Below are 26381 nucleotides of genomic sequence, written 5' to 3'. Positions count from 1 at the left end.
CAGCTAATGATCACGCTGTGACGCTAAAGTATTATATTTTTATCTTGTGATGAAACAATGATTCTCATGTTTTATTCTCAATGATTGGAAAAGCAAACATTCATTCCAAAATAACAATATTTGTTTAAAAAAAAACTTGTTTTGGTACAGATATGAAAGGGGGTTAAATTATCTTGCTTAAATCATCATTATTCGTTAAAATGATTAAAAAAATGATTCTTCAAATTATGAGTAAAAATTGAAAGAATAATATTTTTTCGACTGCAAAACAGTTAAATTGGATATTTGCATTTACGTCATTAACTAATATAAGTAGTTGTACTAGAGCTTAACTACACCGCTTCGTTCGTCAAGCTATTTTTGATAATAATCGCTCCATGCACTTTCCACTTCCGCGAGCGAGTAAATCAACATTTTTCGATCATATTTCATCCGCCGCCTCTCAGACGTGTGCGCCACTAAAGCGCCAGCTTTGGCGGTCGGTGGGAAACTATGATTGGGCGATAATGGTTTCGTATCCGTGGCGTTTTTGTAGTAGTTTCGCAAATCTCTCCTGCCCTGCTGGCTCATCCAATTTGGGTTCAGTTTTAACTACCGCCAAAAACATCACTTGAACGGCGTGATAAAACTTCATTTAAGAAACGGTAAATCCTTGCCATTTTCTCCAGCCCTGTGATGTGTGTGTGTGTGTGTGCCGTGTGTGTTCCTCCCCACACTTGTGCGATTAAGAGTGCACAACTTTTGAAGGAGGAAGTACATCATCTAAATCGCTCATGCCCCCCGAGGGGGGTCATGTTGGGTGTACAGTTTTGACCAGTGCAGCCACCACTGCCGGTCAGGCTGGCGGCGCCCGTTTAGCTTAGTTGAACTCCGCTTCGAAAACTCCTCGCTCTCGACACTCGCCGATATATGTACGCGTTGAATAACGGATGATGAAACGATTTCGGCTGCTGCTTGTGTCGGATGATGGGAATGGGTTGATAAGCGCTGCCGCAAGTCACTGGTGTAGGATGTGCTTTTCGAGTGCTTTGGCCGTTTTTTTTCTTCTTCATCGTTGCTTCTCTCCTCACAGGGGTTTATCTTATCGTGTGCATATTTCCTGATACTATTTTCATCTTTCAGCTAGCGGTGGGTTTTTGTGTGTTTTTTTTTACTTCTCTCTTCAATGTATGCGCATCGGAGAGAGAAAGAGCGAGCATAGCTTACAGCTTGCGTGCATTTCGTCCATAAGTTTGTAGATTTTCATAATAAACTCTGACACGACAGGTTGATGTGTGTTGCACGAAAAGGTGTGCACTTCATTTGGAAATGCTTATCATTTTAACTTTTAAAACATCATTCCGATGCATCTTTCCGAGATGCAGCAGCAGCTAAGGACACACAGACTAAAAGTCTAATTAAATCTTAACTAAAACGCCCTGCAGATGTCATTCCAGCTGTCTAAATTTCCTTTAGAGACAGTATCAGGGATTTTTCAATTGTCATGAAATAAATTTGTTCCGTAGAAAAATGATAAGAAGGTAGAGCTTTAAATTAGCTCCACGGGCGTAACCGTGTGTCGTGCTACAATGTGTCATGAAAATCCCTTATCACTGCTTTCTAAGGCCTCTTTTTATACATAAAGAAAGCAAATCAAATGAGTAAATCATTAGCAAACTTACCTACTTACCTCTCTACACCGATTGCTTTTGCTACTATTGGCGTCTGTGTCTGTGACCCCTCGCCCTCTTTTGCAGTTTAGTGTGTCTGCGATTAGAATATAGATATTGAATATTTATATTGGCTTTCTTTTTAACAATGCAAAGGACTGGAAATGATTACATTTTAAAGCATCCCGACTCATTAGGTGACTCTTGCGATTAAGTATTTAGCTCACGTGGCGTAGGCTTTTGTGCGTATCTTTTCGCCTGATGTGTGTTTGACGCGCCATAGTGGATCGAAATGAACAGTTTCTGGCCACGGTTCAGCAAAGTCTTGGAGGCAATACATTTGGAGCTGAAAAAAAGCACACATAGCAGTGTAATGGATTTCACTCGGAAGGATGTGTGCGAGAGGTTTGTTTAATCCGGAACGAAACAAAAAAAAGGCTAGACAACTATTTGGAGCTAATTGCTAGACTGAGTCTGTTCTGCTGGTTCCGCTGCCAAGCCTCCAAACCGGTGCGCTGTCGACGAACTCTACAGGCGCACACTTTATGTTTGCTAGCGCTAGAGAAGACGCCCGAAAGCATAAAGACACCAATTAGTTGCGAAAGTTTGCACATTAACTAGCGGCATGGGTTGGTTGGGTGTTCCGTGCTAGAACACTGTACGTCGTCGGGTATGTGTAGAACAGGTTCTGCACCTTCTGGCAGTATGCAGTGTCGTAGAATTATCTATCTGTGTCCTCCGGAAATAGGAGTTCCGGGGAGAGGCTAGCAAAAAGCCTCTAGACGTCATAGGAACCCGCGAGAACCCCTTAATGCTTATCTCGGCAGGCAACAGTACAACAGTGTACAGTGTTTTGTGGAGCGCAAACTACAACTCCGTAGGCTCCGTAACTGCTCACCGCTAATTCCAAGTCATTGTGGAATAGATGGCGTATCCCCCATGCCAGTCTAAAACGCTCCAGCTCCCGGTAATCAATCTTTCGGATGGGTTTTGCTACCATCTAGTATGGGGATGGCTCTTTTTGTAATGTTCGGGTGATCTTTAGGTGTAAAGTAACGAACGCCAGTGTCTGTGCGGAGGTAACGGCAGTGGATGGATAATGATAGCCATTGGTATTATAGCATGCATGAAGGGCACTGCTGTGTGCTCTCCTATATTTGTGGTCGTGCATCTCTCGCTTGAAGCGAATAAGAAGTAGCACAAGCTTGGGTAATTACCAACTCTGCAAGCCTGAATCTTACATTTCAGGCAAGAAGACACTCTGACACATTGTATGGAGGAATGGTCAGACCACAACTTCATGAAACAGACATAAGAAATAAAGTATTGTCCATGTGATGGAGCCCCCAAAGAAGAACACAATTTCACACAGATGCAGATGATGAGGAAGAAGCTCCAACATTCCTGAGATGATGCTGTTGTGTGCCTTCCTCTGTGCGATTGCCTGCCAAGCTTGGACAAGCTTCAGGTTGCACTTTCCCAGCTCCATCCCAGATCCGATGTCGGTGGTGAAATCGGAAGTCATGGAAAGCCGTATTGATGTCAACAGGTTGATGCAGCTCTAGCTCTGTGTGTGCACTTTCGCCCAGTGTTTACCCAGTAGAGCACTCCTTGTCTAGGATTTGCGAAAGATAAACGGCCGTTTCGATTTATGCTGAACACTTGACCCTATTCCGTGCGGAAGATGAACCGAAACCACAGACTTCTCCTTTCCAGGAGTATTCTAGGACATGGGAGACTTCCCGGGTTTAGTGGTCTGATGATGGTTGCTGATGTGTGCGTATCTTTGTTGTGCATAAAGTTTCTAATTTCATCGACGTTGATTTCAACCTCAATGTGTGTGTGACACCAATGTGTGGTGATGTGAGGTTTTATTGTACTGCGTCTTATATTTGGACTCCCACTTCGGCTGGTAGCAGATTGAACGGAAATTGATTTTTGGTGGCTGTTAATAAATCGTTTTGCTGTTTAATCAGGCACAGCAATAGATTGACAGGTTATGGCAAAAAAACAGCGCTGGGAATTAGAGGACATATGGATGAGAGAAAATGGGGGGAGAAACCCAAGGATGGTTAATTAATTTTTCCTGAAATTAAATTTTGATACCGCCTCACGTTTTTGTGTTGTTTTTCGGTTGAACCGATAAAACAGACATCCGGTGACTTTACACTTTTCCATCGCGAAAGAAACTGCATGCTCTCTCTATTTCATTTCTCTTCCAGCTTCTCTGATTTGTCCTCTTCAAAGTGACCTTGTGTTTGTTTGTGTATTGCGGCTTTGGACACTTCTAGATTAAGAGCTCCCCGTACCTTGGGAAACTTCTCCAAAAACGCACACACAGAGCACGTGCAATTTTCTTCGGCTGATTTGTAGGCATCCCTTCCCTTTCGCTGCCCGGCGGCTTCCAAAAAAGATGCTAATCATGCTGAATGGAAAACACAGTTTTGCAGCGTCGTTTTCATTAACCGTCGTTGCCTTTGGCGTCACCAGACGGAGGCGCACACCTGACGAACGCGGCCATAAAAACGATTTACAGCCCGTTCCGGCATTAGTGTCGCTCATTTAAATGTGTCTGGACGCATCAGGGCAGCGGGCAGGTACCGATCTGCTCGGGTGACGCGGCCACAGCACTGTCCCCTCGCAGAGTGCATTATTACGAGAGAGAGAGAGAGAGAGAGCGGAGGTTGGTGTGTAGACAAATGAGAACGAAAAAAATAAATCCTAATGCTACCAACGCAAGGAAGGCAAATGAAGTCATCCCCGCAAATGGCGCACGCTGGCAAGGACACTTCATTAAAGTGCGATTAATCCCTGGCGGCCTCCTTCGACGTGTTCTGGATGGCATTAAAGGGGACGGGTGTTTTTTTCGGACATTTGGTCATCTGCACTGCCGCCTGGTCATGGAGGTTGAGGGTCGGTCGCGTCATTGGTTGCGGTTTTTGTTGACGCCACAACCGTAAATGATGCAAAATTATCCACGGAGTGGTATACGCGCCGAAATTACGGACACACGCCGGCACTGCTTCATTACCATACGACGGAGGAGTATGACGTTGATGAAGGTGATGCGAAGATCCAGAGCGGGTATCTAAGGTTTGTTTTGGCGGGTTGGGTTGGCTTTTGGGGGTTGTGACGACAATTTGGAAGGGTTTTTTTGTGGACAGTTTTAGGTTATTCTTCACATTTATTTATGTAAAATTAGATATATTATTTCATTCATTACAACGATTACCTTACGACAAAGAACGGTGTTTCCGTGTTTGCTTTTGTGGTTAACATTATTTGATCTGTGCTCCTTGTTTCCTGTACCATTTGTTATTTGTCATTTTCCTCTCTTCAGCTTCTCTCTTTTTATTAATGTCATGCTCTCTTGAAATTGAAATTGAAACATTCAATTTTTCATTCGTTTTGTATAGTTTTTTTCTATTTCTGTCAATTTTATATTTATTTAAATTGAGTTCTTAAAGTTTTTATTTATTTATTGATAATATGAATAATCGTTGGAATAAATAATACAATCAAATCTAAACAGAAAATAAGACAAACGCAAGTTTGCAGCCTGCAATACACCAAAGGTTGTTAATTAACTAACGCCATCATCGGCGCTTGTGGTAGAATCGAATTGATTAAAGATTTAGTAAAAAGAACACACAAAAAAAAACAAAAAGAAACAAACAAACGCCACAGGTGGTCGTCTCCTTACACGAACCAAAAGAGAAGGAGCAGAATGTTGCCCCACATGCTTCTAGCAGCTACTGCAATTATCGTTTTAGCAAAGAGCAGAAAGATAGGTCTAATTGCAAAGGCAACCGGTGGACCCGCCAGTCGGTTTGCTCAAATTTTGAGGGGGAAGGGGTGTGTGGAAAATCGAATCTTCCCCCCCCTCGCTAATGATTGAATTCAATTTTCAGCAATTAATGCCGCCATTGTTGCGGGTAAAATCACTTTCGCTGCGCGGGTCTGAACGGACGCGGAGGACGAGTTGCATCACTTTTATTTATAAATACGTCGCCAATCATGCCGCTCAGCGCTTGTTAATCGCGATGGGGTCATGGGCAAAGAAAGAAGCTCAAATCGGGTTTTTTTTTCTATTTAAAAATACTTTAAAGTACCGTTTGAGTTTATTATTTTGAGACTTTAGAGATGTTTACTCGGTACGTATGTAAGGGTTCACATTTGTCTGTGCTGAAGGGCAACGCAAGAATTTATTGTATAAGCAACGTTCCCTTCCCGGCAAACGGCAAGCCCTCTGTCGCAAGGTTCTAGCGTGTGTCTGTGCTTCGTTTCCATGCCGTGGCGTTCGGTTCTAAAACTTCAACTTTAAGCTTGAGTGCGCTCTTGAGCGAGGTGGTACTTATTTGCCGGACCTTAAAGTTTACTTTTCGAGCGGAGGAAGCAACGCCACGGCAAAAAAAAACACAAACACACACACACATTTGTGTATGGGTATCGATTCCATCGTGTATGCTCGCCCCTAATGGTATGGAGATGAAAAAAAACAACAAAAATCACACAACTGTGTAATATGCGGTATTGGCGTGTATGTATTGGGGATGATGGTTGGTGGCTCCCCAGTTTGGGCGCGCAAGGTTTGTACAGAATCGCGAACGCAACGACGCTGCGCGTGAGAACGAGGAAAGAGGGCCATCATGACCATCATTCCATGCAACATTGCCACCGTTTGTGTATGCAAAGAAGGGGAAGCAGGAGGGGCCTCCCCACGGCTAAAACTACTAAGGGCTAGGGTTTCGTTTTTGCTTGATAACGAACCGGAGAAGAAGGGGTCGAGGGGGATACCGAAGGGCGATAAGCACAATTAGCAATGCACTGAAAGCGTTGGAGTGCGTTTTTGTTGTTGTTCTTTTTCAAATCATTTGTGCAACTGTGCTTAGGGGCCAGGTGCTGAAGTAGTAGTATATTAGCGGTGTTAATTGCGCCGTGGTGCCGTGACCAGGATAAGTAGCCAAATAAACGCTGCAGAGGCGTGCGGAGAGCTGTTGGTGTGATGTGAAGTGTGTGAGAACACGCGAGGGTAGAACCTGCGATGCATTTGTGAAGAATGGTTTGGAATGATTGGAATTTCAAATCGTCGAGGGGCGGGATGTTACACGTTATAGCTTATCGTACAGCTATGCCGTAGCTGAAATCCGATCTGCCGTTGAAAGTGAAATTGGAGAGACCGGTGCCAGTGCCGTCGTCGACACTGAACCGTTGTGGATGCATTCCTGCCGAGGACGCTTGCTAATATTGCATTCATGCTGCCAATTTGCTTCCCTTTCGTGTTTAACCCCCGTGCAACCCACCTGCGTTACCGTATTGCTGCACTAGCTGACGACACAGCCCTCCACAGTGTCGGTATTTCCGTCTTGCGTTGCTTTTGCTGTCTTCTCTATTGAGCTTAGTGGGGGATGGGTTGTTTTTAACCCCTTACCGCCGTCGGATACTATTTCTTTCCTGCTTCCGGGAAGTTTTCGTGCTCGCAGTAGGGCGAGATGAGCAATACACTCATAAGTTGCGTTGTGAATCAAAGTGGATCAAAACAACGAATGGAATCTGATCGTATTCGGGTTCGGTTGGCCGACGCGCTATCTATCGGAGTAACTTACTGTCGTAATTTTGGTTGAAGGAATTTGGCTCTGCATTACGAATTTATTTGTTTTGTAGCCTTAGCTACCCTATATTTTTTCCGCTCCATTTAATTGGTGGGTTTAAAAAGCAGAATAGCAGAAATATATTAAACTAGGTAGATAAGGTCTTAGTTTCAATTTTATTTTAATATTCCGAGTGATGAGCTGTCTATGGGTAGTTGATTTATGCAATTTCAAATTATTTTTGACATATGAATGAAGGTTACCTGTTGTTGACTCATGCTTCGAAATTGGCTTCTGTTGAATACTTTTGTTTTTTAGTCCAATTTGAATAAATATTTTTCATTTATTTTGTTTGAAGTTTAGTTAAATATATGATAAATGTATTGCCCGTAATATCCGGCAAGCTTGAGGAATGTTAATTAAGAAATTCTGCGATCCTCTTCGTTTTTTAGCGCTATAAAGATACAAAACCGCTTTTGATCGTTGATCTGTAGCGAAGAATCACTGACCGTAACATAACCTTCAAATATATTTACAACAACGAATGAATGATGTCATTGTTGTACGATTTTTTTTATTGATTACTCTTGTGAGTTAATTTGATTAAAAAATATAGTGAATTGTAAGAGTAGAGAGCAATTTCCGTTGAATTAAAAAAGGTAAGTAAGTGGATAAAGCTCTTTGCTCTAAAATTTTAATCATAAAAATGAGCCAGACATGAAAACGGAATAAAATTCAGATTTAATTCTTAAGGTAATATTTGCTCCTTTTCGCATTCGTCGATATTTGGGGTGCAAAGAAATGTTTAGGAATTTCCAGTTATTATCTCAGTTGTTATTTGATTTGAGTTTATTTTGAGAGCCCCTCTCCAGCTTAAAGTCTTCACTTTGAGCACAACGAGAGAGCACTTAGCGATTCGTGTATATTTAGCAAATAATAGTTTAAAAATTGTGTTCAACGGAGATAATGCAACTGTGCAACTGCTGTGCAACAGCAAGCACACACAAACATATAAGCACTGTTTCCAACAAATCCAGTTGCACTAGCTGCCTGATTCATTTGCTGCTGGCCAATGGTGATAGTGCCGGCCGCCAACCGATCATATTACGTGTTGCGCCTGCTCGTCCAATCAGGCAGCACAAATCATGTTTAATCCGTCAATTTACTCCCGCCGAGCGAGGGATGGGGTGGGAGAGTAATAACAACAAATGTTCCCATCCACCACCATTCACCCACCATACCCCTACAGACACACATGCGCACACTTCTAGACACAGCATCAATCAGTGAAAGCGAACGCAACCCGAAACCGTCTCAGAACTTCTCATTGCACACACTGAGATGTATGCGCATGACGGACGTTCTGAACGCGCTCCGAGTTGTTCTATTGCTCTCTTTTGCTCTCTTTCTCTCTTTTGTGTCGGTTGATGTGTTGTTGTTTTTTTCCTTCTTCAAATGGCGCTCTCCGTCATTTCTAGACACGACCGTTTGTGCACTTGACGGCACCGCTAGAGGATGCAACGCGCGGCAAGCGCGCGGGGAGGGATTTGGGTGATTTGAACGATCGCGTGTGCACGAACCCACCGAGTTGAACCTGTTTGCCGCTTGCGAAAAGCATTTCTGGGACGATAAAAAGTGCGCGCGCAGTACTACCTGTAGGTGGTCATTTGTTCTTACCGTTTTTGTTGAGGCTTTGGAAGCAATGTTGAGAAATATTGAACACATTTTCTTCACTATTTTGTTGATGTTCTAAAGGCAAAGCAACACATGTTCTATCATTTTCTTTGCAACTTATCAATAATTTATAAACAAATGATGAGGTTTGACAAGTAAGAATAGCAAGATCATAAGTCCAGGCCCTCGTTAGTACCTTCTCAGCCATGTAGCGGATGGGCAAGAACCACACCGCACTGTGGACTGACTGCTGGGGTATATGCATCTCTAATCTAGCACTGGAAGGTTACACCGTGTGTGACCTTACACCTCGAATTATTCCACACCAGTTTGTGAATGCAGATGCGCGCGCGCATTTGCGTTGCGCTGATTTATCGCATCAACCACAAGTGCGCGGGAAGCGCCGCGTCAGCATGTGCGTATACGCTAGTGATTGCGGGATGTGTGGGGATGGTTGGTAATGGATGGTTGTCTACTGACTACAACTAGCAATTTATTTTGTACTTGGCAGCGTGCCGATTGGCTGTTGCTGTTTGAGGATGTGTGCGAAATCATTGATTGGTGTTTTTGCGAGCTCTAGTGGGAACGAGTTTGCATTTGTTTCGAATCCCAACTTGTGCTGAGAGACAGTTGATATAAATTTCACCCCTATTATTTGGTTCGAATGTTACGAAAGCATTAAAACCCCTTTTGGAAGAGAAAATCATAATCCCTTAAAATTAAAACAAAACCAGCGAAAACGTGCATCGATTTTCCACTTCAATTTTGAACGGAAATCAGTTTAGTGTCGGGGGCTATTAGCCGCCATTGCATGTTTAATGAATTGCCACCATCGATTACCGAAATGTCTGTGGTGTGTTGCCCACATTTAGTGCTATAAGGGTTGGGTGTGTGGCACTCGCTTTGTGTGCAGGTGTTTCTATATTACACTGTTGCGGCGGACCTAGTTGAAATCGATCGACACAGCACTGTGTGTGTGTGTGCGAAGGGAAGGGAAGGGAAATTCGTATTTGCTTCGGTGTGGCGATTTCACGGTTGATGCAATTTTTCCCTCCCGCAGCACAGCACCAGCAGCTCGACCGTGTACCGTGCGTTCGGTCCTAAAATTCAAACCGTATCATATTCGACTCATAATTGCAACCGTGTACAAACACTCCATCACAACTCACACACACACAGAGATAACCTCTTATACCAACAACAACGCCAGGGCGTTAGGTGAGTGGCAGCTTTCCGATGCAGTTCGTAGCGAATGCGCGCAAGGTTGGCGTCCAAAAAGGAAAACACAAAGTGTATAATCGCTACACCCCCCCCCCCCCACCGACCATCTAAAACACGATCGCTAAACCAAGCAGGGGGGTGATGTTGGTGGCTTTGCGGTGAAAGAGGAGGAGGGTGTTACAGCCGTGTGTGCAGGGCGTGGGGGTTTGCTGGAGAAGAAATTGAAATTTCATGGAAAAATCGACTGAAAAATCGACTGAAAAATCGATGAAAATTTTTCTGCTACTGCTGCTGGTAGTGGTGGTTGTGGTGGTGCATTTTCCTTCCCTTTTGGGTTATTTCACTTCGCATGGTTTGTTGTTTGTGTTTTTTTTTTGTCTTGCCTTCCCCATTTCTGTTATGTAATCTTGTTTTGGTTTGTGTGTGTGTTTGTATGATTTTTGGCACAGTTTTATAAGAAAAAAAAACGAAGGGGGCACGTGTTTGTTGAATCAAGGTGGAAGTCTTAAATGGGTTGGTCTTGCCCGTTTTTTTTGGCTCCTTTACATGACAGGAAAAGATGGCGATTATTTCCATCTTCTTGTTCGGCGGGCATTTTCTTCAATTTGCCTATCTTTCTCCAGTATGGATGCAATTTTCCGATTGCTTACCTCCTGTTTATTTGCTTCTTTTCCTTTCCATCGAGTGCGAGATTACGAACGCAATGGCGATTCGATTTCATCTCGTTACTTTTCGTTCGTTTGGGATTAATTGGCGCATTATTGGGCGCTAGTGGGGCGTAGAAATTGGCTTTTTTCTTCCTGTGGTGAGCCGTCAAGATGCTACTTTAGAGGAGATCCCTTTGCATCGATCCACCGGTGTGATGTTGTGTGACATAAGCGAACCGTGCCAGCGGCCGGAGGCTTGTCTTTTTCCACGGCTGCGCAGCCGAACGCGCGATAAGAGGATGGAAACAGATCCGGATGACTGCAAGATGTTAAATTTCCGCAAGATGCCTTCGAAATGGCTACAAATTGCTTACAGTGCAGGAAGAGTGTTGTGTGTGTGTGTGCTTGGACGTGGATGTTATGAGTTGGGTTAAATTATCTACTTTTGTTTTGCTATTATTTTCTATCCATTCGCACTTTGGTTGTTTGATTATAGCAAAAGAGGTAGAAAGTAAGTGCGTGATTGAATGCGACTCATTGGACAAGATGCAAAATGAAGGATATTTAATTATTCGTTTGGTTTTTGCGTCTTTTGATCGTATTTTTGCGGATATTTAATTCATTAGTTGTTGAAAAGAGTTTTATAAAATAATTAACTACAGTTAATGTTCAATTACTTTTAAAATAATAAATATTATAGCGAATATTCTAACAAATATTCAAATATTCTAGTCCATATTATATGTAATATTCAATACCTAAGTTGAAGTGTGACTAACCTGAAGTGTGACAGACTACGCAATTTTGTAACTATTTTTAACCGCAGAAAATTATTAATGTGCTTATGCTCTGTCTATATTTGCACCATATTTTGTATTACATATAACAAACTAAGCCAAATTGTTTTTTGGAACAATTTAAAATACGTACTCAAACGTACTTTTACATTATTACATACATACAGGGTTTTCCAAGTCACTTCCGAATGTGCACATCATTATTCATCACCTCCAACATGTTTTTCAACAGCTGTCACACAATGTATTGACATCTGAAAAAAATGTCACTTCTTACACATGATTTTCAACACATCACAAAGAGCTGTCAAACTCAATTCAGCTTGGTACGTGTTGTAAATTATGTGGAAGATCTGAAATATTTATTGTGATGCAAATGCAATATTTGACAGCTGATGAAAAACATCTCGAAAGTAATGAAAAATGTTGATGACATTGGAAATTGACTCGGAAAACCCTGTAATGGCATAATCTTGCGTTAGAGTCTGCATCGCTGGACACAAGGATGGCCTCACTATAAGCATGTTGGTTTAAGTTGCGTTCTCGATAGAAACTAGTTCTTGTCTCAAAGCTTCAAGGTTTCAATTGTCATTTATATGCGCCTAAACTAGTCTGATTTAAATTTATTGTTTAATCACGATTATGAACTCACTCCAAATTATTCAATTCTCCGTCTGACCTTAAAGATTGTTAATCGTAATCGTAATGTCGTAATAGAACTTTAGATCCTAGTACATGTTTTCTATTTTTCATTGCCGTAATTTTTCATTTATTTGACAACATTTTCCATTGTCGGCCAGAAACGACCGTGCAGCATAGAAAGAAGGCTGACACGATGAATAATAACACCACGCTGCGTGCTACCGTTCGCTTACAATCACTTTTTAATTCTGTGCCGCCACCACCACATCCAGTTTCTTCGAGCACAAAACAAATAGAAACACACACACACAACTTTCCAATGTGCCCACAAACCGGGGTAAATGATGAAAAAATGGTTAATTTGCCTATTTTGTGTTGCTTCTCTCGTGTGTGTACAATTCACCACGAATGGCATTTTCGTCGTTGCATTCGTTACTGGTGCTTGGGAGGAGAAGGTCTTCGTCGTTGTGCCACCCACCCCTCTCTCGACACGTGTAAAGGATTAAAAATGGTAGCCTTTTTGGGGTGCACCCAGGGCGCACACAACAATGGTGTAGCCTCCCGATTGGCCCCCCAAATCAAAGCGCCCAATCATCGTCCATTCGACGGGCCACAATTGTTTGAACCGAGAGGTTTGTGTCTACACCCTCCGGAGGCTGGAAAGACGGTGATGTTGATAAAATAAATAATACCTGCCCAGAGACCGCGCGGTACCAATTTATCATCTTAATAGGTACAGAGCTGTTGCTGCCACAGGCCTGTTCTCTATTGGGGAAGATTTAAAGCTGTCTTTGAATTCTTCCTCGAGGCTGTCAATACACAGACAGAGAGAGAGAGAGAGCGCGGTGGCGGAGGTCTGGCTCAGTTACGGGAATGATTTAATAATCCATTTTAAATGGAGATTGCATGGTTCGTAAACGGTTCGGAGGACTCTATTATGTTGGTGCACATCCCCCCTGGCTCTCGTAGGATGGCGCAGGGAGTTGCGAACGAAGCAAGTAGCGCCACACTTTTTGCTCCCGGGGGAGGGACTAAATTTGCGCCTATTTGATAGCCCACTAATGTTTGACGCCTCTGGCACTCTGGCACCAGAAACCGGCTGTGGTGTGTGTGTTTCGCTCGGTTATGGAAAGGTAAATTAGCGATAATGGGAAAATTGCTGCAGCGCACATTGAACCGGTAGCGCTCTCGGTCCCTTCTTGTGTTTGGGTCATTTTCCTTTGCTCCTGCGGAGCTCGATGGCACTAATGGGACGGCGTTACACTACCAGAAGACATCTTCGCTGGAATGATGTAGCTTATCGAGGACAAGAAACAATTAAAGGCACACACAAACTCGTGGTCTCTGTTTCTGCTTATGAGCTACTTCCCTTGGGGGGGCGAGCCTCCTTGAAGGGCCGATGCCACGTGCCAAGGACGGAGCGAACGCGCTCGCGCTACTAGCACTAATTTCATTTTCGTTTGCCTGCACGCTTCATATTTCCCTCCTGCCAGCGAGCGATCTGTCATCGGCATCAAGCTGCACTGCAACATAATTTCGTATCCTAGTTTGTGTCCGTTTTTTTCTTCTCAACCCCCGAGGGGGGTGGCTGCTGTGTTTGAGTGGTAAATCGTTTATTTCTCGAAACCACACGTGTGCAGATCGAGCGGGGGCCAGAGAGCGAGAGTACTGCTGCAAGGAGGGAAAAGCGGTGTTGCAGATTATCCGTAACATCTCTGTTTGATGCGGTTTGCGTAACTGCTGGTGTGCACGAGCCGCCACCCCACACCAGTCAGCTGAGAAGAGAGAGTGTTTTGTTGTGGTGTGTGATGTGTGTGGACGGCGAACCTCTAGCCGGAAGGTAGTCGAGAGGATGGTGGTGGAGTTTTGTAAGAGATCCAATAGCGCACACACACATAGATTGATCCGTTGCAGCAGCCATCGTACGGATGCATGGTAAGACAGGTAATGCGCCTAACAAAAGGTAAATCAGACACAAGAAGCAAAAAGTACGACCATGAGGGAAAAGGACCATAACATGAAGCTTATAAGAGGGATACAACATTAGCAATGCATAACTTCAATATTATGCTCAAGAGGTAATATACAATATTAATTAGAGATATTCATTTCTATGCACTATTCTGTTTTCCATCAGTGGGCGTTTTCACGATACTAGCCAGCTGTTTTATATTAAATTTGACACTTGGGGACTGAAATGATAGTCAAACACTCCATACTAAACAATACACAAAATCTCGCAAATGATTTAAATTGCTAAAATCCAATATGGCTGGACCGTAACTGTCAAATTGATAGAAATCCGGATGATGTTTGTTTGTTCCTTCTTCTTCTTTGGCTCAACAACCGATGTCGGTCAAGGCCTGCCTGTACCCACTTGTGGGCTTGGCTTTCAGTGACTAATTGATTCCCCCCCATAGCAGGATAGTCAGTCCTACGTATGGCGGCGCGGTCTATTTGGGGATTGAACCCATGACGGGCATGCTGTTAAGTTTGTTTGTTTGTTCCACTAACAGGCTAAAAATTTAAGCTCACTGGGGCCCTTCACGATTCTAGTAAGTTTTTTGTTTGGAGTTTGACAGTTGGAGGTTGAACTCATGTAAACACTCCATACAAAACCACACACAAAACTAGCCTGCAATTTTCAGTATGGATTATTCTAGACTCAAAGCTAGAATTAGATTCCTACCTTCGAGTACCTGCTCGAAAAATGACAAAACAAGGTGGTGTTTACATTTATCCCAAGGTGCATTAAAGAGATCTGGTAATGGAATCCAGAATCAAAGTGTATTTAGTCCAGGTGGTCTCATAGCATGTTTTTTATAACTCAATTTGAGCATCTCTTTTTGACAGAACGGGTGAAAACTTTTGCTCAAACAGGCTTTCTGGAGGCTTGACGTATGCATAAAACACTCTTAAAATCGTTATTGAGAAGCAAAAGCGATACAAATCCGCCTTCTAAATTCATACACCTTGGGATAAGCCCACCTGTATATTATACCCCCTTAGATAGCTGCTCGAAAGCTGCTATACAATGCAAACAGCTGACAGGCTGAAATTTCAGCCTACGAACTTAAAACGAAAAGGGCCCCATTGGCTGGAAATAGAAAACCCGGCGAGTGTTGATTATTGAGAAGATATGCACAACAAGTTTCAATTTATTGTGTGATCTAGCAAAAGTTGATGTGCTTTTTTGCTGATTGTTGGTGATTATTTATTGTTTACAACAAATATTTAAAATCTAAAGATGTAATATCTGCAGTAGAAATGGTTTCAAATAGTTGAAGTGTATAATATCCTTCGATGTCGTATCTACTGTTCTATACTTTTTATCAGTATTTTGCTAATTACGACAATAAACTAGCCTGATGGACCTTTAGGTGTCTGTTTTATTATTTTTTTAAAATCATTAAGCCAGTTCAACAGTTTACATGACTTGTATCAGAAATTGCTGCTCAATTTTGGTATTCTTTTCCATTATTGTGTTTTTCCGCTTATCAATTAGCCTCAAATTTTACAATCTTTAAAGACAAATCAAGTCTACTTTTTAGACAATGTTGTTAGATTATATGCCCTACATTACTTCAACTTTTTGACATTGTTGAAAGTCTGTGTAAGTGATTTGAAAACATTTTCTTCAATATAAACATTCAAATGTGTAAATTGCGCATTTAGTGTAAAGAAAACTCATCTTACAATAAGTGATGTACATTCAGTAGCGCAGCCGATTTTGTTGATGTTTGATTGCATCACTAGTGTGCCTCTTGAGGCATACATATACACACGCACCGACGCACACATCACCCAGAGGGTTGTCGATAAGAAAGCATATTGCTGCAGCAGCTCGGTGTGTATGCATCGCGGCAAGTAGATGTGGCCTGCCAGCAGCAGCAGCAGCATACTTCTTTTCATCGCAATTTGCTGCTGCAACTTTCCACGCTCGTCCGCGTACTATGCGAGCGCAGCCCGCAGTGAAAGCAACGCGGACGAGAGTGAACGAGAGAGGAGCTTTGGATTGCATCAGAGGAACGACGAATCGAAAAAAAAAACGCCAGTGCGGAATTGAGCCATAAAGCGGCCAAATATGAAAATGATTTTAATCGACAGCCAATTGGCCTTACGCTTACCACCGACAATGTTCGCCTTGTGCGCGAAGAGCTGAGTAGAGTGGTAGCGCCGCTGTTGTGTGCAGTTGTTATTGCTGTATGAATGTTTATTTCCCTCCGTAGGGGGGGGAGGTTCTCTCTTAGTGGGGTACCACCGCGAAACAGCAAAACGATTCCAGCGAATGCGAGCTTTACGAGGAGATTCTTGTAAATGTTGTGTAATTAGTAGATACTATTCTTAGCCCGTAACTACTTCGCATGAGGCACATGAGAGCGCACTATTAAAAGATTTCGATGAGTTCCTGTACGCGCGGTGGATAAGATATAATCATAACTTTGGATGAATGTCGTGTGTGTGTGCTTGCAACCGGTGATAATGACGTACCGGAAGCGGGTCGTAGTTTCAACCTGCAATTTGAAATCTCAGCCATATAACCGACTGAATGCTTGTAACGGACGTCAGAGAGGGAGGAGAGTGCTGTGTCGCGCACGATGCTGGAACTGTCATCGACACGAGCTTGCAAGTGTAGTTGGTTTGTTGGTGGTTCTTAGGTTGTTTGGTATGGTTTCGCCTGAAAATGGATGTATTTGATTGTCGCAAAGGAGGACGAGAAGAGTGTAGGAGAGGGCAATGATTATTTCATTTCGAGCTGATCGAGATCATTTCTGCTGATTGAACGTGTGTACGGACGTGGTTGCAATTAAGAGTGCTACTGCCCTTATGGTATCTGGCAATGTGCAACAATTAAATCATATTATTGCTTGTATGATCCATGCAATGAACTATGACACTTTTCAAATTTTGCTGTCGTTACCTGTGTGCTGTGTTAATTTGGATATTCTATGACTTAAATGATCTCAATCTTTGGGATTAAACTTGAAAAGCCTAAAACGTCACATATGCTTTATTTATATGATGTTGGAGATTTATGGAGTAACAAACCACAAAATTGAAAATTAGAGGACGAATAAAAAGGCTTAAATCTTGACAGGACCAACAGAAGATCACTTCACTATCCTCGCTCCACGTTCTTTGCCCGCTCGTCTTCGTCTTAAGACAGGTTTGGCGTTGCTTAGTGCGCTGTAGTTCCAGTATTTCTGGTTTATTTGTTTGTTGTGCGAGTACTTCAGGGTTTTTTTGTGTATGTTGATGTAGCAGCACCTCGGCTTCCTCCAACCCCGGATAACTTCCTCAAATACTTTATCGCTACGGCTGAACGCCTCCAGGAGTGGAAATACATCTTTTTAGCATCTCCAACGGGCGCTGCTGCTGTTGCTTTTCAAGTGGTCAAGTCTTCAAAACGCCACGGCTGGAGGAGATTTACTTTGTGCAAAACAAAAAACGCTGCTGCAGGTACTTCAAAAGCCTCTCATACCACCTGTGCGCTCTTCTTAGACGGTAAGGTGCAGTCTGTCTCTCTCTCTTCTCTGCACGCAGGTCGACAGGCTTTGGGGCGAGCCACGGCGCAGGTACGACGTGCAATTATCTTCACACGACACAGTTTTCCTACGGGGTTCTTTTTTTCGTTGAGGGCTGTGGTGCTCGCTGAAGAGCGCAAGCCGTAGCCGTACTTTACCGATGGAGAATGGGGCTTGTGTTGTGTTTTTTAGGTTTCGTTGCACAAACGCACATGCACACATATCGCATGTCATCGCGTCCGCGAAAAAGGGCTGGCGATGATGGGGTGGCGTGCTTCGCCACAACTCGCCTCTCCCCAATCCCGAGGTCGCTTAGAACGAGCTCTGAAGAGAGAGAGATACTAAGTGTAAGATTTGTTTATGTTGCATTTCGGAAGATGGATTCACCCTTCACTCTGTCTCTATCGCTCTCTCTCTCTCTCTCTCTCTCTCTCTCTCTCTCTCTCTCTCTCTCTCTCTCTCTCTCTCTCTCTCTCTCTCTCTCTCGTGTCTGTTGCATTTGGGCTTGATAATGCTCGCATCATTAGCATCGAATGGAGGCGCGCGGCGTATCATGATCGGTGTTAGAGGGGGCAGCATGCGATGGTTGCACCCGTCGACTAATGGATGCACAAATAATGATTTAACCTGACGTCCGCCAAACCGCTGGGGTTGAGAATAAAAAAAAACAGATACAACGCAATGCAAATGTGTGTATGGGTACAGATGCATTGTAGTCGGGGGTTGATTGTTGCTGACCGTAGCGCAGCACTGTTCATCCTCTTGATGGGAACCTTCCGGAAAATATCTTCCAAATGCGTTTTAGAATCGAGAGGATGCTGTGTGCTAATGTGACCATTAGACAAATACCTACTCGCGTGTGGGACAGTCGTGTGTCTGTGTATCTGTGCTACTAAGAGGTGAAGGTTTTGCTTCTCCGCATGCTTAAACACCGTCTGGGGATGACGAACACCGAGGGAAGAAGATTCTCTTCACGATTTGTTCGCGCGTGGATGGCTCTCGTTATTCGCCACTCGCAACACAACCCCGAACAATGTTTACCTTCATCGATTTCGCGATGTCAAGAGACCATTTAGACCGTGCAGGCGCGACTTGAAAAGCCATCTCGTCCAGTACAGTCGCCGAGGGTTCGTCGCTTTTGTACTGTTCATGTCTCTTGTTGACGGGCAAGAGAGTTCAACGCGTGGTTAGCACACGCAAAAGACACAACTGTTGTACGTTTAGGGAATGGTTTAGGAAGAATTTGAAAGGAAAGGAGAGTTTATTCAAGAACTTTTTGAATAGGGAATGAAGAACTCCATAGGTTTAATGAGCAAAATGGACGAAAATGCTACCAACTATCCACTGCTTCTACGTTAGTTTGACGTTTCTTTAGCAGGATAAAGATACTCCCTGTTAAGAATTGTCAATTGTCTTTCCGTTTTTTCCCCCTGGGAAATGGTTAGCAGTCCGTTAGCAGGGGCGCCAAGTACTTGGCCGGTAACGGGTCGCTCGACTAATTGCTAAGGTGAGTGCTGCTGCGAATGTGTGGCGGGGGACAGCTCGAGAGAACGTACCCATTACGATGACCCTTCCGATCCAATGTACCGGTGGAATGAATGAACCGAAGGGTTGCCCCCGTGACGAAGAGGTGTCAGATTATTAGGTGCGCAGCATCACACCCCAGCTAAGCCGGGCGCAATTGGCAGGCAGCGCCCCCTGTATCGTGAACAACACAGCGTTCCGTTCTATCTTGTGTCCTCAGCCGGTTTGCGATTGATGTATAATTACGAGCAAATTGCCAGCGAGTTCTGGGTACCGTGTGCCGCAAGGTCACACCGTCGTCGCCGTCGTTGGGGTGAAGAAAAGGTCGATCTGCTGGTGATAGAGATGAAGAGGCGGGGAAGGAACGTTATAGAAAGAATGCCGTTTCTTTGGAGGAGTTACAGGAGCGGCAAAGTTGAATCTTTTTTAATGAGATGTTATGGAGGAAATGTGTGGGACAAGTGTGAGTGTGGTATAGTGTGGGGTTCTGCTATGGCCATCATAGTTTTGGGAGTCAGATTAGAGAGAGAAAAGCTGTGTGGAACAAAATGGTAAGACATGTTAGCTGCGCTATGTTGAAGTGTTAAAAAAAGACATAAATTTGTAAAACAGATTTAAAAAAAATCTAAACATAGATCAACCTAAATAGGTATTAAAAAAACCCACTGAACGATGATGTGCTTACTTCCTATTTTGTTATGGAACTAGTGCAACTGCGGTTTATGATCATCAGCATCAATCTGCATACAGAACCACACACAAGGAGGAAAAAAAACCAATGAAAAAAACGAAGAAATGATGGCAAAAAGTAGATTATTTTCTTGATTATACTTTTTTCCTCTGTCTGTCATCGTTGTTTTTTGGTTTTCATGCATGGTTGTGTATGTGTATGTAATAATAATCTTTGAAGTTGCAAGTTTTTCTCTCTATTTCGAGCATGCAACGGGTTGCTCAGCTGTACAGAACACAGGAATAAGACAGGAAAAAAACTGCAATGTGTTGGTTGATCATCATCGATCGTCATCATGATTGCAGTGTGTGCACCCTCTCAGGTACTGCGCCGCGTTGAGGAGATCGGGAGTTTATTTTCAAGATTCATCATTTTTAATAGGAAAGTGACCGTTTTGCTTGGCGCGCTCGGCTAGTGCATGTGTTGGGGTTGTGATTTTTTTTTTATTGCGATTGGGGATTTTTTGCCTGTTTCCTCCTCTCCACTGTCGTAGATCGATAGAGTTTCTGGAACGACGAGATATAAACAGAACCAGAGTTGGCAAGGAATAGTAAAAAACACACAACTGCAATGATTACGCGTACAATCGGAAGACACGTTTTGTGTGGTCGCTCGATACACAAGCGTTGGCAAAGCTAATCAGTGACCTACGGTTGAACAATCTTGTGGGGAAGCGTGCTTTACTCACCCCAGGTTCAACGTCGCCACTGCGCAATGGCACGATATGCATTTTGATTGGCTTTGAGATTAAACTTTCTTGCGTCGATATTTGTGTGTCTGTATGCACTTTTTTGCTTACACTCATCTTCTCTGTGCAATGAGATACATTTTTTTCCTCATTGCCTCTTCTGCGAGATGATGTTGCATAAAACGGGAGCAAAGGGGTGGCCTCCGTCTGTGCAAGCTAATCACTAAAAGGTAATTACCATCCTAACTATCGGGAGCATTATATATTGGGGCGCTCAAAGCTACTATACCGACCGCCTTCCTCCGCCTTTGGTAATTACGTGATCATCGTCTTCGATGAGCGACAGATCGAGACGGTCCGATAGGAACGCCGGCTGCACACACGTGCGTGGCCTTTGCTGTGTTCCGGAAAAGACCGAAGGTTAACGTGTTTGATTTTTTGTTGCTGGTGTCGCTATCGTTAATCGGAATTACTGATAGAGGTTGTATTGAAGTGTCAAAATAGAGAACGAAAGCAAAAAAAATTGGCTCTTTTTTGTTGGCAACGCAATAACAATCAATGCACCACGTAGTATGCAACTGCGAGAAGGGGTTAAAAATAAGGAAGCTTAACGCTTGTCTGCTGCCCAGATGACACCGATTGACAAGGAAGCAAGCAGGGATTAATTGTTCGGGAAATCATAGCACGCGGGAAGCGTGACTTTTAACGGCATTTTGGAGACGGAGACGAACCAAAAGGGAGAGACGAGAGCCCCTCAATGCAAAGATGAAGATGCTCATTTTCCAGCCACCACCAGTGGAGTTGGAGCCCCATAATCAAGTGCGTTTGTGTGTGTGGTGCACTCTTATTACACGGAGGGTGGCAGCTGCGGTGGGGAGACAAACGTCAATTAGAGTGTGTCGGGGCCTCTTCTGTGAGGCGCCTTTAAAGAAGGAGAAGAAGGTGTGCATGGTTTGGTTCCACTTCTGGTGCGCGAAGCCGTTTCGCGTTAGCTCTCCTGAAGACATGGGAGTAAAAAAACACACGAATCGAAGAGGATGCCCTAATGTCTTTTTAACAATATCCATACGGAGGCGTTGAAGATGCGCGTCAGTTAATCATAATTAAAGTCGGTGTGTGTGTGTGCGCCTCAAATTCGGATGAAACTGGGCTTGAAATGTGCGGAGAGTTTATAATGTAATAAGGATAGGATAAAAAAAAACAGACAGAATTAGACTTCCGCTTTTCGTTTTTGGGACCTCATAAACAAGGAACTACAACTATGAAGCTTCACGACGTTTTTAAATACCAAATGAATAAAATAAAGTTGTCGTCGAGATGAATACATTAAAAATCTCCATCGATTTTAATGTTCCGGCTACCAGGCTTCTTCATTATCGAAAAGAAATTACTGGACTATTCAGTGGTTCTTACAGAATTTCATAATAGTTTAGCGAAACTATCAGGTCTCATCGAGATCTATTGTTTAGACGACAATAAAGCAATTCCAGCATCTCTGTAAGTTTGTTGATGTTAATAAACACTCTAATTCCTTGATAATTCAATTTTATTATTGAATTTTGAAGGTCCAAAATCTTCAATGATTGCTATAAAATATGCAGAAAGCACTGCCTAAAGAAAGTATAAATTAAAGTAAAGGCTCGTTAATGTGGTTAGTTCAAATGAAGTGTCAATTTGAAACATCATCAATCTCCAAGGATTAAAACTATAATTAACCCTTTAGTTATGCGTTCCTTTACACATAAGCATCAACAAATTCCGTAAGCGGCGGCAATCAGTACGGGAAAATTAATGCAACTATTTAGCAGTGGCGCAACGGCAACTGCAGGCTACATCCGCAGCGAATGCCACTCGGTGTCATCGGATGTCATAGGGCGGCTGGCCCTAACATTCTACCAAGCTAATCTTGTGCTGAGCTTTATTGGACACGTGCGAGCGCTACCGGGAGTGCTTCATTTCCCGCGGAAAGGGCTTGCGTGTGCGCCAGCGTACCAGTGGTGCAGGAGGTCAAGTAATACGGGACCTGCTATTAGAACTGACTAAAAGAGTAATTCACCAACCGACGGGGTCAGCTGTTAAAAGCTTTGGAAATCATTTGTGGCCTCGTAAGCGAATGCAAAGGGAATGCAGATAATCCACAGCAAAAGCGTAGAAACAAAGGGGGTTGAAGATATTTTTTTAGTCTTCAATGGGATGCACTTCTCGCTCATCAGTCAATGACGACCGTGCTCGCGGGGAATAACATAATAGCACATCGTGTTCTACGATTCTGTCGCTGTTGGGATTAGTGTGTCAGAAGACGCGAAGACCTTGTCGCAACGAGGCTTTCGTGTCCAAGTTAACGATGAAGTTCTACCACAAAGGCATTGTTTGTGTATGGCTTGCGTGTTTTTGATTTCCTGCAAAACCATTACATTGAAAGTTTGTTCCAAAACATCGCAAATTTTGTTTAGTCTGGCCCGTCGTTGCATGTTGCATGGTATCATCTTGGAAGTCTCCTAGCACATATTCTAACACAACTAACAAGTGGGCTTGCTTTTGCGCACAACAATAGGTCGTAAACAAGGTATTGCTATTTTGTATCTGGAGAGTCGCGGAATGAGCTCTCAAGATAATCTGGCGCTACCACTTGTTTTGTGGCTGATTTCCATCTTTATCTTCCACCGCACATCTACAGCTAATAAGAGATGGCGAGTATAATGTGTGTTCACGCTGCAAGATCATCTTTTGGAGGAGCAATTTGAAAGTTTCTTATTAACTGTGTAGGCATAAAAACGTGAACGGGCAGACAGCCGTCGATGTCAGTATCATCTTCAGATAAGCTGGTAGGAAGTGTCAAAGCGTGAAATGTTAATCATTAGTGATGGGTTTGCTAGCATCTGATGGATTGGCGTTTACATCAGCCTAGCGTAACGTTTTTATAACACAAAACTAATCCTATTACCCTAATGTGAAGTGCCCCTAATGTGTATACAGATCAGAGGTCGGGACAGTAAAATGTAACTCAAACGAATGGGAGTCTTTATGGTAAAATTGAAACGCTCTATTGTGTGCCATTCATCATTCATCGTCGACGTCTGGGAGCCCTTCATCTCGTACCAATCGAATTGTGGTCGTAAAATTGGCAGTAAAGCAACCTTGAAGGCTATAAAGTTTTCGAATAAAACTAGCGTGTAAAACCGCGTTAACAAAACATGTCCGGACACGTATAAAACCGTTGCGCGACATAATGGTTTATTCATGATGCATGGTGCTGCTAATAGTTTCATTGCAAAATATACATATAAATTTACGTGTGAAAAAATGAGGTGTGAATTGATTGCAGCGCGTCGTGTAGTTCATCGATTGGTGAAGGCCGGTCGGCAAGTTTTTAATTATTTTTTTTACAAATCATAACCGTTTTCAATTAGAAGGTTGTTTTTGTGTGTGCTTTTATGAAGTATTGCCTATAAGTTATCAATTTTAATAACCAGCATTGAAGACTTTGGGGTATCCATTGGATTGCGTGCGGGCATACATTCTATATCAATATCGTGAGAATCTTCCACTTTTCCCGTTCAAAAAGCGTACACGAATTCAAATGCAAATGTTTTATCGCCCTGTGCACATCGATTGAATAGCCCAGAACAGTTTTACACGGTTTCGCGGCGTTTGTGTTCACGTAGATTGATTCCAAAGCTCTCCCTGTCGCTCCTTTGCCTAGGCGTCATTCATCACCGCATAGTTGCTGGAGACATTGGGGGAAGATCATTCCGTAATATTTACATTCTTTATAGTGGTTACACAACTACCCTAAGGTATGTCAACTGCGGTGCGCGGTGTTGCGTCTATGTGACTTTGGAACTTTGTAAATCCACAAGACATCTACGAAACATTGTATTTTACAGCGCGCTTTTCTTCGTATTTTTTTCCACATTCCTGCACGGTAGACATTGTTGAGGTGGGAAGTTGCGATTAGTTTTACCATCGCGAGATTTTTGCGATCAATGTCTGACCGGATTGGGGAACGGAGGAGGGCTTAGTGTGCAGTGGGAGATGTCAATCAAAGCGAATTATGGAAGTATACTGTGTAAGAAATAGCGCAGAACGAAGAATTGACAAATCAAAAACTGAATACTCATGCTTACATTAAAAAGCAGCGTTACTCGTTGTGTAATGCAATTACCTTCATTGATAGATCCGAATCCCTTCTCAAGCATCCGTTGCGTGCGTAAGCTGCTTCTTCTCATCAATTGATAGAGCTCACATGATTAGCATATGATGTGCAAGGGAGGGCAAGGGAAGAATCGTTCAAACGCTTCCCCCTGGCAATGGGCCGTTATCTCTTACAGCTCATTTTTTTCCCAACAGTGTGATTTGATGGCTTTCCGTGTTTCCCGTCTTATCGTTGCAGATAATTGGCGTAAAGCAGTATCTAGTCCGGCCGAGGAATTCGACATTCCGCACCGAGTCAGCACCGGGCGGCAGCTCGATCGGTGCCAATAACAGTCTTACCGGCAGCAACAGCAACATCAGCATCACCAGTAGCACCAACAGTACGGCCAGCGGGTGCCCCGCCGGCATTAACGCGCCGTCCGCGGCGCTGGACGGCAGCAGCACGACGGCGATTGCGACCATCCCGGGCGGTGCTGCGTCCCCGGGTGCCGCACCGTCGCCACCGGAATGTGCAATAACGCAGGAGATCCCGGCAATCGAGTCGCTGGTGCAGACGAACGGGCGTCCCCTCGAGGAAGTGATCCAACAGGTAAGTGTCGTTTCGTAGTAAGTGTGCTCCAGAAACGAGTGAACCTGGCAGGCTCGAAGACATTTAAGACATTTGCAACAGAAGCTCTGCTGCCCAGGCTGCTCGGAGGCTTCTCCAGAATTGACAGATTGAACTGCACACGCGATCCTCGCGAAATCATGCAAACGCGGAGTCCTCGAGATAAGTAATGCGAGCCTGATTGGTGTGCGTTTGTGCTACTACTCTATCAATTTCGAACAAAACTGGCGTAAAAAAGTTGCAATTATGCCTAATCCCCCCTATAGAGACGTCCAAGAGCGAACGCACCGCGGTAAGCTTTTCCGCTGCACTTTGGACCCAACATTGGCATCGAGTTTTCCCCTGTTTGAGCACTGCGCGTGCAACTTTCACAATCCTATCCCCCCCTCGCCGCCTTTTTCTTGGAGGTGCCGCGCACGTCTAAAGCCGCACTTACGCGACAGGTTTCCATTTTGTTTAAGTAGTCATTTTTTCTGCCTTTCTTTCCCTCTCCTAAATTCATTTAAACTACCACACCACCTGAATGCTCGATTACATGGCTTGTTTCTGCTCTTGTCAAACGAGCCCTACGGGGCGGGTGGTGTGTGGCCCTTGTGGCGCACGTCATTTGGGGAACAATTTGCATCCATTTTCCGCTGCGCTGACAGTGCAGCATCCCGTTAGTGTGTGTGGTTGTAGCCGGTTTTTCGTGATCAATGCAGTCAATCCGGGCTCTGCATATGTTGCGGTCGCGATTCTAATGCGTTGCTTTTGGGAGCCTGGAGCATCTCACCCTGGAGCTTGCCGTCTTTGACAGCCTGGAAGGTACGGGTTTAGCAGGTGTCCAGTAGGCAAAATTGCAAACGCAAGCTGATACCCCGTCTGCCGACAAAACTGGTTAGATTTCCTGCTTGGTCGCGAATATTGAAGGCAAAATTAAACACGTTCGAAC

At 43.7% G+C, this 26381-nt stretch overlaps 1 protein-coding gene across 2 annotated transcripts in view; it reads left to right on the top strand.

Annotated features, from left to right (window-relative positions):
• Window positions 1-26381, top strand: part of LOC1280918 (RNA-binding protein fusilli) — a 79025-nt gene that overhangs the window by 17015 nt on the left and 35629 nt on the right. For both annotated transcript variants that reach the window (XM_061661577.1, XM_061661576.1), the window contains exon 3: window positions 25082-25432. In XM_061661577.1, coding sequence (XP_061517561.1) covers window positions 25082-25432 — 351 coding nt within the window. The remainder of the gene's footprint in view (window positions 1-25081; window positions 25433-26381) is intronic.

This window comes from Anopheles gambiae, chromosome 3 (assembly GCF_943734735.2).
Source record: "Anopheles gambiae chromosome 3, idAnoGambNW_F1_1, whole genome shotgun sequence".
Taxonomy (NCBI): Eukaryota; Metazoa; Arthropoda; class Insecta; order Diptera; family Culicidae; genus Anopheles; species Anopheles gambiae.
Note: the sequence above shows the minus strand (reverse complement) of the source record. Positions and strands in the feature narration are given on the sequence as shown.